This window comes from Zosterops lateralis (assembly GCF_965231275.1).
Source record: "Zosterops lateralis genome assembly, chromosome: 15".
In the NCBI taxonomy this organism is placed as follows: domain Eukaryota; kingdom Metazoa; phylum Chordata; class Aves; order Passeriformes; family Zosteropidae; genus Zosterops; species Zosterops lateralis.
The window spans coordinates 178236-191676 of NC_139775.1; the positions used below are offsets into that span (position 1 = coordinate 178236).

The 13441-nt window shown below is 58.3% G+C and overlaps 2 protein-coding genes across 2 annotated transcripts; one reads left to right on the top strand and one right to left on the bottom strand.

The window, feature by feature from the left end:
- Window positions 1-56: 56 nt before the first annotated feature.
- Window positions 57-10758, top strand: CHTF18 (chromosome transmission fidelity factor 18; the record flags this gene model as incomplete). The annotated part of the gene is made up of 22 exons (XM_083872278.1): window positions 57-174; window positions 303-455; window positions 570-696; window positions 776-950; window positions 1039-1128; window positions 1249-1301; window positions 1526-1667; window positions 2191-2403; window positions 2514-2611; window positions 3082-3205; window positions 3315-3439; window positions 4022-4115; window positions 4559-4657; window positions 5214-5344; window positions 5999-6161; window positions 6253-6477; window positions 6556-6705; window positions 7119-7249; window positions 8394-8526; window positions 9301-9402; window positions 10031-10088; window positions 10563-10758. 22 exons carry the CDS (start codon window positions 57-59, stop codon window positions 10697-10699), a joined length of 2841 nt encoding a protein of 946 aa, XP_083728404.1. The 3' UTR covers window positions 10700-10758.
- Window positions 10759-11203: 445 nt separating this feature from the next.
- On the bottom strand, window positions 11204-12659 carry GNG13 (G protein subunit gamma 13; the record flags this gene model as incomplete). The annotated part of the gene is made up of 3 exons (XM_083872711.1): window positions 12566-12659; window positions 11812-11934; window positions 11204-11309 (listed from the first exon to the last, which is right to left on the bottom strand). The coding sequence occupies exons 2-3, from the start codon at window positions 11907-11909 to the stop codon at window positions 11204-11206; spliced, it is 204 nt and encodes a 67-aa protein (XP_083728837.1). The 5' UTR covers window positions 11910-11934; window positions 12566-12659.
- Window positions 12660-13441: the final 782 nt, after the last annotated feature.

The following is a 13441-nucleotide window of genomic DNA, read 5'->3' on the forward strand; positions in this document are numbered from 1 at the left end:
GAAGCTCGGCGGGCACGGGGCCGGTGGCGGGGCCGGTGGCGAGGCGGCCGCTGCCCATGGCGGGCGCCGAGGATGTGCCCGAGGATTTGCTCCGGGATGTGCTCGAGGATGGAGCCGAGGACGGCTTCTACGAGCGCTTCGCCGCCGAGCTGGAGGTGCTGGCCGAGCTGGGAGGTGGGCGCTGCTGCGGCGCCGGGACGGGAGGCGGCGGAGGGAAGGAGCGGGCTTTGCGCGCCCGCGTGTGCCCGCCCCGCCGCGGGTCCCCTCCGCTGACCGGCACCGTGCTCTGACCCCTCTTGCAGATGATCCATCCCCACCCGCCGGCCCTAAATCCTCCCAGTTCCGTGGCAAGAGGCAGCTGCCGGAGGAGCCCGAGCCCCTCGGGGGCACCAGCAGCACGAAGAGGGAGCGGGGCTGTGTCCCCGCCGCGTCCCCGGCAGACCCCGAACCCCGCAGTAGGTTTGACCCGGTTCCTCGGGCGCTGCTGAGCCCTCTCCCCCCGCCCCGAGCGGTGCCGGTGCTGGAGCATCCCCAGTCCCTCAGTGGTGCTCTCTCTCCCCGCGCTCCAGCCCCGAAGCCGAAGCGGCAGCGCCTGGAGGCCGTGAAGAAACTGGATTTCGGTGCAGACCATGAGCTGGCTGCGGATGTCCCCTGGGATGGTGGCCCAGAGGCACCTCTGGCTCCCCACAACGCCAGGTTGGCCACGCTGAGCCCCATTTTTAGCGGGGAGAGGGTAAGGGCTCTTCTCCTACTGAAGGAATTTGGGGTTTTCCAGCTCGAACCACCTGGAGGTGAGTGGAACGATCCCCCTGCAGACCACACCGCCCTTGGAAAAGAAGAGGGTCCTGAGGAGACCCCCCGTGCTGGAGGATTACATCAACGTGACATCCAGCCAGGGCACCAGGGTCTTCCTGGTGCTGAGGGATGATCCCTGTGGGACAGGGCTGGAGGTGAGGAGGGCTCTGGAGGTGGGGATTGCTCCTCTGTGGCCTCCAGGTGGGTTCAGGAGGGGTCTGTCCCTGTGCTGTGTCCCTGCAGCTCCCGGATTCCCTGGGCTGGAACGCTCACAGGCCGCTGCACTTGCTGGGGGTGCCCTTCTCCTACCTGAAGGAGCAGGTGGATGAGGAGGTACCACATGTCCCAGACCTTCCCCTGTGTCCCTGCCAGCCCTGCTGGCTCCCAGATTCCTGTCCCCTAGCCATGGATTTGGAGGGATGCCTCTGACCCTGCTCTGTGTTTGTGCCCAAGCGTCGCAGGCAGGTCCTGGAGGCCTCCCAGCAGCTGACAGAGATCATAAGCAGGTGAGATGTTGGGGTGAAATCCCTCCCCAGTCCCTGCCATGCTGCTGGATTTGCCTCCCAGTTGCTCTTTCAGGAGAGCTCCCAGTTTTATCTTTCAGGATAAAATTTTGGGGGACCCGCAAGTAGAGGAGCCTTTTTGCCCTCCTCACCCTCAGCTTGGGGTGGAATTCTCACCTTGCCCTGACTCCTGGGGTGGTTTGGGGTAAATTAATCCCATCCTGCAGCTGCCTGGGGAGCGAGGCCAGCGCTGAGAGTCCAGATCCCAGCATGGACACGGAGCCAGCAGCTGAGGAGGAATCTGCATCCCACTGTCTCTGGGTGGACAAATTCACCCCCCGGCGCTACATAGAGCTGCTCAGTGATGATGTGAGGTGCTGGGACAAGGGGGAGCTTGGGATGGGTGGGGTCAGCACCTCTGGAATGCCATGGGATTGGGAATTGCCTTTGGGAGCACTGCCTGGGGTCTGTGTCTGGTCCTGAGCCCCTGAGAGTTTGGGATGGCAGGTTTTCATTGGGGGCTGTGGATGTTCTTGCAAAAAAACCCTATGAAACGTGACTAAAACAAGACAAAAAATGATAGGGAGGGTTTTAGCCAGGAGTTGTTGGCTATTTTGATTTTTTGGGGGGATATTAGGAGTTTTGTGGGGAATTGGATGTGCTGGGAGGGGCTGAGAAGTGCCGATTGAGCCAAGACAGAGCAGGGCCAGCAGGGATGGGGCTGATGTGACTTATCCAGGGTTTCCCTGAGGGATGAGGGGCTGAGCTGGGAAGGGAAGCATTCCCACCTCATCCCAGGGAGATGGCAGGTGGAACCCTGAGCAGGAGAACCTTCCTCTGCCCTCAGCTGGATTTTTCCCTTGATTTTCCTTGTTTTCCTGTCCCCCTGCAGTACACCAACCGCTGCCTGCTGAAGTGGCTCAAGCTGTGGGACACGGTGGTGTTTGGTAAGGACAAAGCTGCCAAGAAGCCTAGGCCTGGCCCTGCAGCTCATCCCACACTCAGCCATCCCAAGGAAAACTCCAGCAAGTGGAAGACCAAGGTCCAGCTCACCGAGGAGATCCTGGAGGCCGAGCTGGACCAGCACAAGAGACCCAAGTACAAGGTGAGCAGGAGGGGACATGGCCCTGGGTCACTCTGCTGCCACCAGCTGTGGAGCAGCATTGTCCCCTCCCTGGGGGACACCTCCAGGGTGACCTCCCCTCTGTGCCACAGGTGGCCCTGCTCTGTGGCCCCCCTGGGCTGGGCAAGACCACGCTGGCCCACGTCATCGCCAGGCACGCGGGGTACAACGCCGTGGAGATGAACGCCAGGTGAGCCCTGGGTGACAATGGCCAGGTGAGCCCTGAATGCCAAGTGAGCCCTGGGTGACAATTGCCAAGTGAGCCCTGAGTGACAAATTCCAGGTGAGCCGTGAGTGCCAGGTGAGCCCTGGATGACAAATGCCAGGTGAGCCCCCTGGGTGCCAGGTGAGCCCCCTGAGTGCCAGGTGAGCCCCTGGGTGCCAGGGTGATGCTTGAAGTGATGCTGTTCTGGAGGTGATGATATCCTCGGAATGAGGGTGTCCTGGAGTGGAGATGTCCTGGAGGTGATGCTGGAGGTGACAGTGCCCTAAGGATGATGCTGAAAGGTGATGGTGCTGTGGAGGTGATGCTGTCCCAGGGGTGATGCTGGAGGTGACAATGCCCTAAGGGTGATGCTGTTCTGGAGGTGACACTGTCCCAGGGCTGACTCTGGCGGTGTCCCCATGCCTAAGGTGACCTGTCCCCGTGTCCCCTGGCAGTGATGACCGCAGCCCCGATGTGTTCAGGACCCGAATTGAAGCTGCCACCCAGATGAGGTCAGTGCTGGGCTCCGATGAGAGCCCCAACTGCCTCATCATCGACGAGATTGACGGCGCGCCCGCGGTGAGCCGGGGGCCCTGCACCCACCCAGCCCCTAAACACACTCCATTAACGGCTCCTCCACTGCTCCACCGGCAGGAATCCATCCCTGCCATCTCTGTTTTCCCCCCAGGCCTCCATCAATGTCCTGCTGTCCATCATCCAGAGGAAGGACGGGGAGGGCGAGGCGGGCGTGGGGCGGCGGCGGCGTGAGAGGGGGCTCCTGCTCCGGCCCATCATCTGCATCTGCAATGACCAGTGAGTGTCACCTGCTCTGGGGGGACACCAGAGCCTGCCCCCAGACAGGAGGTGGCTGCTGCTGGGGTCTGTGTTGGAGTGCAGCTGAGGTTGGTTTGTTCTCCTCATGACATTGAGGGGCTGGAGCGTGTCCAGAGAAGGGAATGGAGCTGGAAAATTCCTGAGGGAGCTGGGAAGGGGGCTCAGCCTGGAGAAAATGGAGATCAGGAGGAATTTGTGGCTCTGCACAAGTCCCTGACAGGAGGGGACAGCTGGGGGAGTCGGGCTCTGCTCCTAGGGAACAGGGACAGGAGGAGAGGGAATGACCTCAGGCTGGGCCAGGGAAAGTTTAAATTGGATATTTGGAAAAATTCCTTCATGAAAAGGGCACTCAAGTATTGATGGGTCCAGGCTGCTCAGGGCAGGGGTGGAGTCCCCATCCCTGAGGGGATTTAACTGGATGTGGCACTTGGGGACATCCTTTCATGGTGCTGGGGGAATGGCTGGATTCGATGCTCTGGGAGGTCTGTCCCACCCTAAATAACTCCTTGAAGAGCAGAATTCCCTGCTGGGCTGTCTCATCCCGTGTGTTTCCCTCCCCAGGTACGTGCCGGCCCTGCGCCCACTCCGGCAGCAATCCTTCCTGCTCAGCTTCCCCCGCACCGCTCCCTCCCGCCTGGCACAGCGCCTCGCAGAGGTCTGCGCTCCCCCTATGTCCTCCTGTGTCCTCCTGTTCCCTCCCCTGGGGGCTGGCTGTCCCCACCCTGAGGGGCTGTCCCCTCCTTGGGGACTGGCTGAGCCCTCAGGGGCTGGCTGTCCTCTTCCCTGAGGGGCTGTCCCCTCCCCTGAGTCCTGGGCTGTCCTCTCCCTTGAGACCTGGAGGGGTGGCTGTCCCTGTCTCCTGGTTGTCCCTGAGCCCTGGCTGTCCCCTGAGCCCTGGGTGTCCCTTCCCCTGAGCCCTGGCTGTACCCTCCCTGGGGGCTGGGTGTCCCCTGTCCCCGGGCTGTCCCTGTCCCCAGGCTGTCCGTGAGCCTTGGCTGTCCCTGATCCGGCTGTCCCTGTCCCTGGGCTGTCTGTGAGCCCTGTCCCTGGGCTGTCCCTGTCCCCAGCTGTCCCCTCCCTAACCCAGCTGTCCCGCAGATCACCCTCTGGCAGGGGATGCGGGTGGACACGGGGGCGCTGCTGGCGCTGTGTGAGAAAACCGACAGCGACATCCGCTCCTGCATCAACACCCTGCAGGTGATGGGGACACCTGGGGGACACTGGAGGGGGGCGTGGGGACACTGGGATGACCGTGGGGATGGCTCTGGGGACATGGATATGGCACTGGGGACATGGGTATGGCTCTGGGGACACTAGGAATGGCCCCAGAGACATGAGGAGGGCCCTGAGGATGTGGGTATGGCTCTGGGGACACTGAGATAGGCTTAGGGACATGGGGATGTCTCTGGGGACACTGGGATGGCCCCAGGAACATGGGGATGGTCCTGGGGACATGGGCATAGCCCTGAGGACACTAGGAGGACCTCGGGGACACTGGGATGAACTTGGAAATGTGGGGGTGACCCTGAGGTCACAGGGATGGCTCCAGGGAAACAGGGATGGCCCTAGGTACGTGCTCCTGCTGCAGCTGCAGACTCACACGGGGGCAGAGGGGACAAAAGTCCCTTGCAGGCAGGTCCCTGAAGCATGGCCCTGTCCCCTGGGCTGTTCTCCGCCCTACACGTGCAGGAAGGGGGGTGGCTCTGTCCAGTTTTGGGGTCCTGTCCCCTCCATGCCCTCATTCCTGCTGCAGTTCCTGCACAGCCGAGGGCAGAAGGACCTGAGTGTGCAGATGGTGCAGACCATGAGGATTGGCCTCAAGGACCAGAACAAGGGGCTCTTCTCCATCTGGCAAGAGATCTTCCAGCTCCCCAGGCTCCAGAGGTAGGAGAAGATTTTGGGATCTCTTGGGTGCTTGTGGGGTTGGTGTTCCCATTTCCCAGAGGAGCTGTGGCTGCCCCTGGATCCCTGGAAGTGTTCAGGGGAGTCTGGATGGGGCTTGGAGCAATGTTCTGTGATTCCATGACCTACAAGGTCCTGGAGAGCAGCTTCTTGAGGGGATTTGTGTCCATCACAGAATCCTGGGATGGTTTGGGTTGGAAGGGACCTCAAAGCCCATCCAGTGCCACCCCTGCCCTGAGCAGGGACACCTTCCACCATCCCAGGCTGCTCCAAGCCCTGTCCAACCTGGCCTGGGACACTTCCAGGGATCCAGGGGCAGCCACAGCTTCTCTGGGAATCTGTGCCAGGGCCTTCCCCTCTCCCAGGGGCTATTCCTTCCCAATATTCCTTCTAAAGAACCTTCCCTCTGTCAGTTTAAAGCCATTCCAGATGCTTTGTTACTGTTCCACTTAGCTCCCAATAATTCAGCCTTGACATTGCCTCCAGTCCAGTTCCAAGAATCCAGATATTCCCTGCTGGCCTCTCCAGCACTGGGGAGGGAAGCCCAGCTCTTCTCTTTGGGTTTTTCCCTTCTCCTTCTGGGGAGGGAAAATCTCCATCTGGGAACCCTCAGCTCTTCCCTCTGGGCTCCCCCAGGCACAGGATAGGAATGGATCCCTCTTTGCCAGCCCAGCTCCTGCTGGAGGATGAGGACCTGGCCCAGCCTGGAGGCTCAGGGGGCTTAAATTCCTCCTCCCACCGCTTCCACCACATCCTGCACCTCTCCATCTCCTCAGGAGAGCAGGACAAGCTGGCCCAGGTGAGAGCAGCCAAGGCTCTGATCTGAGCTCAGTGGGGAAGCTCAAAACCCCAGCGAGGTGAGACCTACCTGACCCCACACCCACTTCCAGGGCCTGTTTGAGAACTTCCTGAAGATGAAGGTGCGAGATTCCAGCCTGGGCTCCGTGTGCCTAGCCCTGGAGTGGCTGAGCTTCTCTGACCTGCTGGGCAGGGCCGTGCTGCAGGGGCAGAGCTTCCAACTGCTGCGTTACCTGCCCTTCCTGCCCGTGGCTTTCCACCTGCTCTTCGCTGCCACCTCCATCCCCCGCCTGGCCTACCCCAGCAGCCAGGCCGAGGCAAGTCCCAGCAGGGCTTGGGGACAGCCTGGTGGCCCTGCGGGGACGTCTTCTGAGTGTCCCTGTGCTGTCCCCAAGGCCGTGGCCAAGCTGAGCCAGATGCAGAACGTGGTGCTGTCCATGGTGTCGGGGATTGCGCCCAGCGCGCGCGGCCGAGTGGGGCAGCAGGTGCTGGTGCTGGAGGTGCTGTGCCTGCTGCTGGACATCATCGCCCCCAAACTGCGGCCTGTGAGTGTCCCCTGGGGCTGCTGCAGCCCTGCCTGTCTGCTGGGGGACTCTGCAAACCCCACCCTGCTGGGCTGTCCTGGATTCCTGTCCCAAATCTCAGATGGGTTTGGTGTCGGAGCCAGTGCTGAAACTGGGGGCAGGGTGTTGAGGTGCCCAACTCTTTGGAGGGGTCCTGAGCCTCACATGAGCTGGGCTTGGCTGAGCTGGGCTTTGGGGAGCTCTCAGAGTCACCCCCACCCTTTGGGGAGCTCTCAGTGTCACCCCCAGCCAGGAAAGGGTCTGTCCCTGCTCTGGGAAGGACATGTGTTCCCGAGAGGGAACTAAACTTGATCTGGGTCCTGCCTCACCCAGAAATAAACCCTGTGCTTGGGCTGTTTTGGGGTTTGCCAAGTTCTCTGCTGTCCCCTGGCCAGGTGAACACCCAGCTCTACAGCCTGAAGGAGAAGCAGCAGCTGGCTGAGCTCATCAGCACCATGCTGACCTACAACCTGACCTACCTGCAGGAGCGCCTGCCTGAGGGCCAGTACGTCTTCAAGCTGGATCCGTGAGTGTCGGGGCTGGGGACAGGGAGTGGGAGCCAAGACCCTGCCCTGGGAGGGTGGGGAGGCCTTGGAATAGAATTCCCAGAGAAGCTCTGGCTGCTCCTGGATCCCTGGAAGTGTCCAAGGCCAGGTTCGATGGGAATTGGAGCCAGTGGGAGGTGTCAGGGTTGGAGCTGGATGATTTGAAGATCCCTCCCAACCCACACAGTTCCAGGATTCTGTGATGATTCTCAGCAAGGAGTTGGGACTTTTGGCTTTGCTTGTGATCCAGCTGCCCCATCAGTCCCTGGGGCTGAGGCAGAGGAGGTTGGGCTTTAATGGGATGAAAGGGAAGGGAAAAGGAAGCAAAGACTTCCCTTTGGCTGTCACCAGCAGGGGTTGGTGACAGGGACAGGGCTGTCCCACCTGGGCATGTCCCAGTGGCACCTGGCACTTGTGTCCCAGCAGCTCTCTGGCAAACAAAGCTGATGTCACCAGCAAAACCTGGGGGTTGTTTCTTCAAAAGTTTGTAAAGACAGCCGATTTCTGGATGACTGCAGAGCCACCTGAGTCAGGCCTTTGCCCCTTCTGTTCTAGGAGTGATAATAGTGGATAAGTAGTGGATAAGTATTGAATAAGTATTGAATAAATAGTGGATAAATAGTGAGTAAATAATGGATAAATAGTAAATAAATAGTGGATAAATATGAAATATTCAGAGCTGGCAGAGGGACTGATGGCTCCTCAGTGCTGGGGATACTGAAACAGGCCTGAACTCCAGACCTGGTGCTCCAACCTTGGTAAGAATCCAGCTGCTCTGATGATCCCAAATTCCTGTTCCTGGCTGGATTCCCATTAAACCTGTCCCGTGGAGGGGCACCTCGGGGTGGCTCTGAAGGTCATGCAGCTGCCTTGCCTGGGCTGTGCTTGTGAGGCTTTTCAGGGCAATCTGTTCAGTTTTTTAGGGCAATCCAGACCCACTGCAATCTCCTCTTTTTGCTTTCAGACCAGGATTAAACCCCTCTAATCCCTCCCGCATTCCCATTCCCTGGTGGGGGGCGGGGGCGGGAAACTGAGGCAGCCTGGCTGGAATCACAGTGGGAGGGGCAGGGCTGGGAGGTGCTGGGGCTCTCAGATCTGGGTGATTTTGGGGGATTTTTTCCCCAGGAACGTGGAGGCCGTGTGCCGCTTCCCGGAGCTGCCGGCTCGCAGGCAGCTCAGCTACCAGGCCAAGCAGCTCATCGCCAGGGAGATCGAGCTGGAGAAGATGAGGAGGGCAGAGGCACGAAACCTGGGCCAGGTGAGGCTTTCCAAAGGCCTGGCAGGGCTGTTGCTGTGGCTGTGGAGAAAATCCCCCCTGGGATGTGTTTTTTCCCCAAGCTGGCTTTGGCCGTGTCTGTGCATGAGTGGAAATCCAGGATTAAGCCCCCCCGAGCTGCAGCTGTTCCCTGCACAGCTGGGCTGGGCTGCAGGGCTCAGCTTTTTGCAGGAGTTCTGGAGGGAGTTGGAGCTTTGAACCTTTCCACTCTCCAGGGTGGAGTGGGAATGTGAGGTGGGAGTTTTTGGCTGCTATCTGTACCTGTGAATTCTTCTCTGCCTCTCCTTCCCTGCCTGCTGCACTTCCAAAGGTCCCAAAGCCCCCAAGAGGAGCAGAAATGGCTCTTCCCTCTCTCCTGGAGGCAGGAAAAGATGGGATGGGGTGGAAAAGGTGGAGAAACATCCCAGGTGAATGCCAATGCCTGCCCTGCCCTGGTGCCAGTGGGATAATTAATCCCTGTGAGCTCCTTGGAGCAGCAAAAGGGCTCCTGGGGGATGTGTGGGACAAAGAGAAGCTGCAAAAACATCCCTGGAGGTTCCTTGTTTACATGGTAGGGATGTGAAATCCTAGGGAAAGGGGTTTCAGCTGGGGCTGAGCCCACAAGGCAGAAAATGATGGAAAACCCTTTTGGGATGTTTCAATCCCACCTGGCAGCAGGCAGGGCTTGGTGGGATGGGGGACAGGGAGGTGACAGTGCCCAACCCTGGAGCTCAGACACCCCCAGGGGAGCCTGCCTGAGCTTTGTCCTCCCCGCAGGATCCCAGGAGTGGCACTGGGGACGAGAGAGGGGACACGGGGACCCCCAACCACCAGCAGCACCTGGAGCACATCGTGAGGAGAGCAACGGTGCAGGACAAGGTCAGGCCTCAATTCCTGCCCCAATTCCCACCCTAATTCCCACCAGCTCTTTCCTGGGCTGCCAGATGCTCCCTGGCTCCACTGGAATTTGGTTTTTGAGTCCAGTTTCCTTTAATAGCCCAGCTCAGCTCTGTGTGTCCCACAAAAGCATTGCTGGCATTGGGATGAATTGGGTCTGGGTGACTTTTTGGATGTGTCCTGGGAAGTTTTCAGGGCTGGGGGAGGGAAGAGCTGTGGGAATTTGGGCTGAAAAAGCCAAATTTGGGCTCAGTGGGGAAGCAGCTTGGAAAAGCTGCTCAGGAATGATCCCACCCTGGGTTCCAAGAGGAGCTGGGATCATTCCCTGGCACTGCCCCTTTCCAGGGCTCAGCTGCCAGCCCTGTCCTGGGTATAAAACCCCACCTGAGCCTCATATTTTATCTTCCCCCCAAATTTATTCCCAAATTTGAATGCTGTTTGCATTCCCAGGCCCTTCCTGCAGGATTTGCATTTGGCTCCTGCTCTGAAGAGGGTGGCTGAGCTTTGCCCAGGGATGATCCTCCTCTGCTTTTGTCCCTCTGTGAGCAGCAGCTGTAGGTGCAGGTGCTCCAGAGCCAACTCCCGTCCCGCTTTTTGCTTCCTTCCACAGCCCGAGGTGGATTTTTTCGGGAGGCCACTGCAGAGGAAAGAGGCGGCCATGGCCCCGGGTGGGTGACACAGGGACAGGGGTGGGTGATACAGGGACATGGGGTGGCCTCAGAACTGGCTGGGTGGCACAGGGACAAAGTGTCCCTGAGCCTTGGGTGAGTGGCACAGGCCCGGGCTGGCCTCAGAGCCGGGTGTGACAAAATGGCTCCAGCCCCAGGTGGGTGGCACAGGGGACATGGTGGCCCTGGGTGCCAATGGCAGCACCAAAAAGGGGCTCCTGTCCCTCAGCCCCAGCCCAGGGAACAGCAGCAGGGACTAACAGAGCCCAGCCCATCTGGCAGGGAGTTCCTGTGGGTAAATTCAGGATTCTGTCCCCACCCAGAGGGAATTTTGGTTTTTTTGAGACATTGCAGCATTTGGGATGAGGGACCATCAGCTGTGCCCTTCCACCCCCTCCCCAAATCCCCCCTCCTCTCCAGCAAGGGCTCAGTTGATCATTTGAAGGTTTTAAAAGTGGATTTTTGCTCATGCAGCCCCTGAGGTTTCCAAAGAGGAATCCCTGGAGCTGCAGATGGGCAAAGCCGTGGGCAGGAGCGACGTCTGGTTCCGCTTCAACGAGGGTTTCTCCAATGCTGTCAGGAGGAACCTTTACATCAGGGACCTGCTGTAGCAGCAATTGTGCAGCTGGAACTGAAGGGAGCAGCTGGGTTTGGGCTTTCTGACCCCTTTGGTGCAGTGGTTTTTTTATTACCCACTTATTTTGTTTAAAAAAAAATAAAATGCAGCTAAAAAAAATAGATAGGGAAGTATTGCTGTTTATTTTAGTCATCAACCTCAGAGGTGCCACATTGTGCCTGCTTTGCTGGGAAATCACATCCTACAGTGTACAAAAATATCTAAAATCAAGGAAAACTGGGGTTTTTTAAAATAAAAAGCTTCTTCTGCCCCTTTTTTGGTTGGCAGAAGTGTGAGGTGAAGCTTCAACAAACCCCTGGAGAAGCTTTTGCGCTCCTTTTTCCCCCAGGGTACCCATCCTGGGGGATTTTTCCCTAAAAGCCCTTCTACAACGACCAGAGAAGAAAGGAGGTGAGGGCAGGGTTTTAGTTCAGGTTCTCATGGTGGAAGTGGAACTAAGGAAAGCTCCATCCTGCAGGGATGAGGCAGGGATGAGCCCTCAGAGGATGAGGCATTTGCCTTTCTCCACCCAGGGGTTGTTCTTCATCAGCTCTGGGTTCAGGAAGGGATCTTCAGGAATTCCATCCTCAATCCACTTCACAAACCTGCAGAGAGGGGAGGGAGGGTGGGCACAGCCCCGGGGGGAGGTCAGGGCAGCAAAGTTGGGGATTTGAGGGGCTCAGGGTCATTCCTGCTCTGCTGGGGGGATCCCTGAGCTACTGGGGGCACATGGGGGTGTCCCCAGCTCTGCAACAAAGCAGGAAGGGAACAAAGCCATCTGTAATTTAAAGAAGTTTGAGTTCTGGAAAAGAGAGATCTGCATCATGGGGGTCTCCCAGGGCTCAGGAGGTCCCATGGGTGCCACCAGATCCTGGCAGCACCAGAGGTTGGGCAGCTGGAAAGGGCTCATGGACACTGGGAGGGGGTTCTGGCCCTGAGGGTTGGAGATCCAGAAAGGGAAAATGTCTGGGAGCTCAGGGGGGAGAGTGGGAGTTCTGCTCTTGAGGGATAGGAAAGGGGAAAAAAAAGGGGGGGAAGAGAGGAAAAAACAAAAGGGGGAAGGAAGGAGAAAAGGGGAAGAAAATAAAAAGGGGAAGCCCCACTCACTCGGGGATGGTCTTGGAGGACATCTCCCTCTTGTAGGCCAGCTGGTACTTGAGGCTTTCCACCTCTTTTTTCCATTGTGGGAGATCCCACTCGTCCATCGCGCTCTCCGAGGGCTCCGTTGGGCTGGGAACGTGGATTTTGGTGCCTTGTCTTGCCCTGATCCCTCAATTGCACCCCCAAAAAAATCCCTCCCTCTGGGGTGGGGACGGGGTGTCCCACGCTCTGGGGGAGGTTCCCAAACCCACAGCAGAGCAGCCAAAGAGCTGTGGGAGTTTTGGGGGTTGTTTTGGTTGAGGCAAAGGCTGCCCCGTTCCCCTCTCATGCAAAATGAGCCGGATTTGACTGAAATTTGGGTGGGGAGCAGCCAGAGGCTCTTTGGGAAGGGGATCTTTGTGCTTTTCCTGCCTCCCCACGGCTCTGAAGGGACCAGGAGGGATTTGGGGTTGCCTAAAGAGCTCTGCAAACACCTCAGGGGGTGGCCAGTAGAGATTTGGGGCCCCTCTGTCCCCCCCCCACCCCACTGTCCCCCAGCAATGACCCTAGGGGAGGGCAGGTGCGATGGGAAAACTGAGGCACCACAAACTGCTGACATGAGGCCACATTCCCCTGCCCGCAAGACCTCGGGGGAGCCCAGGGAGAACGGGCTGGAGGTGCTGGAAGGGCGAAATTCCTTCTCTCCCAGAGCTCCATCCCAGTTTTGGCACCCCCGGAACTTCAGCCTTTTCCCTGTCCCAGCGCATCCCGCTGCTCCCACCTGGTTTGGGAATTCCGACAGCAGAGAAAAACGGGGCCGCGCCTGCAGCCCTGGCCGTGCTCCTCCCGAGAGCTCTTCCCGGGCTCCTGGCGGTCCCAAAAGCTCGGGATAATCTATTCCTGCACGGCTGGTGCGGCAGGAGCCGGATGATGGGAGAGTCCTCCCCCCGCGGCTCCCGGGGGATTTGGCTCCGCTGGAGCGCCTGGGATGGAGGAGGCACGTCCCGGTACTCGGCGGGCGGGTCTGGAATTGGGGTTATCCCGGTAATCCTCAACATCCTGAGGGGTCTAGGGAGGAAGGGATGGGTGTGGGACATCCCCAGGGAGGCCCTGAATCCCTGCTGGGATCCCTTCCCTCATCCCTGCCTGGATCCCTTATTAATCCCTTCCCGCATCCTTTTCTACATTCCCTTCCCTCATCCCCACCCTCATCCCTGTCCCGGTTTTCCCGCCGTGTTGCCTTCCTGGATTTTTATGACTTTTCCCTCTTTCCCGAGTGCTGGAGGAGTTGGAGAGGTTGGGAATTAAAAAAACCAAAACAAAACAGGGGAAAACAAGAGAAGTGGAAAAGTGAGCAGCTGGAATGGAACATATGCAGGGTGAAAGGGGCAGCACCAGGGAGGAAAAGGACACAAAATTCTGGATGTGGATTTTGTAGGGAAGGACAAAAGCCCCTGAAAATTTGGGAGTTGATTAAAGCTAAAATAATCCATGGAAAAGCAGAGGTGTGACCCAGCCCTCCTGCCTTCGGAAGTTATTAAAATATAGAATATTTCTATAATTATAAATCAGATCAATATGATGTGATGCCATTAAAAATAAACTTGGGGTAAAAGCTGGTGATTAAAAAAAAAAAAAAAAACAAACAAAAAAAACC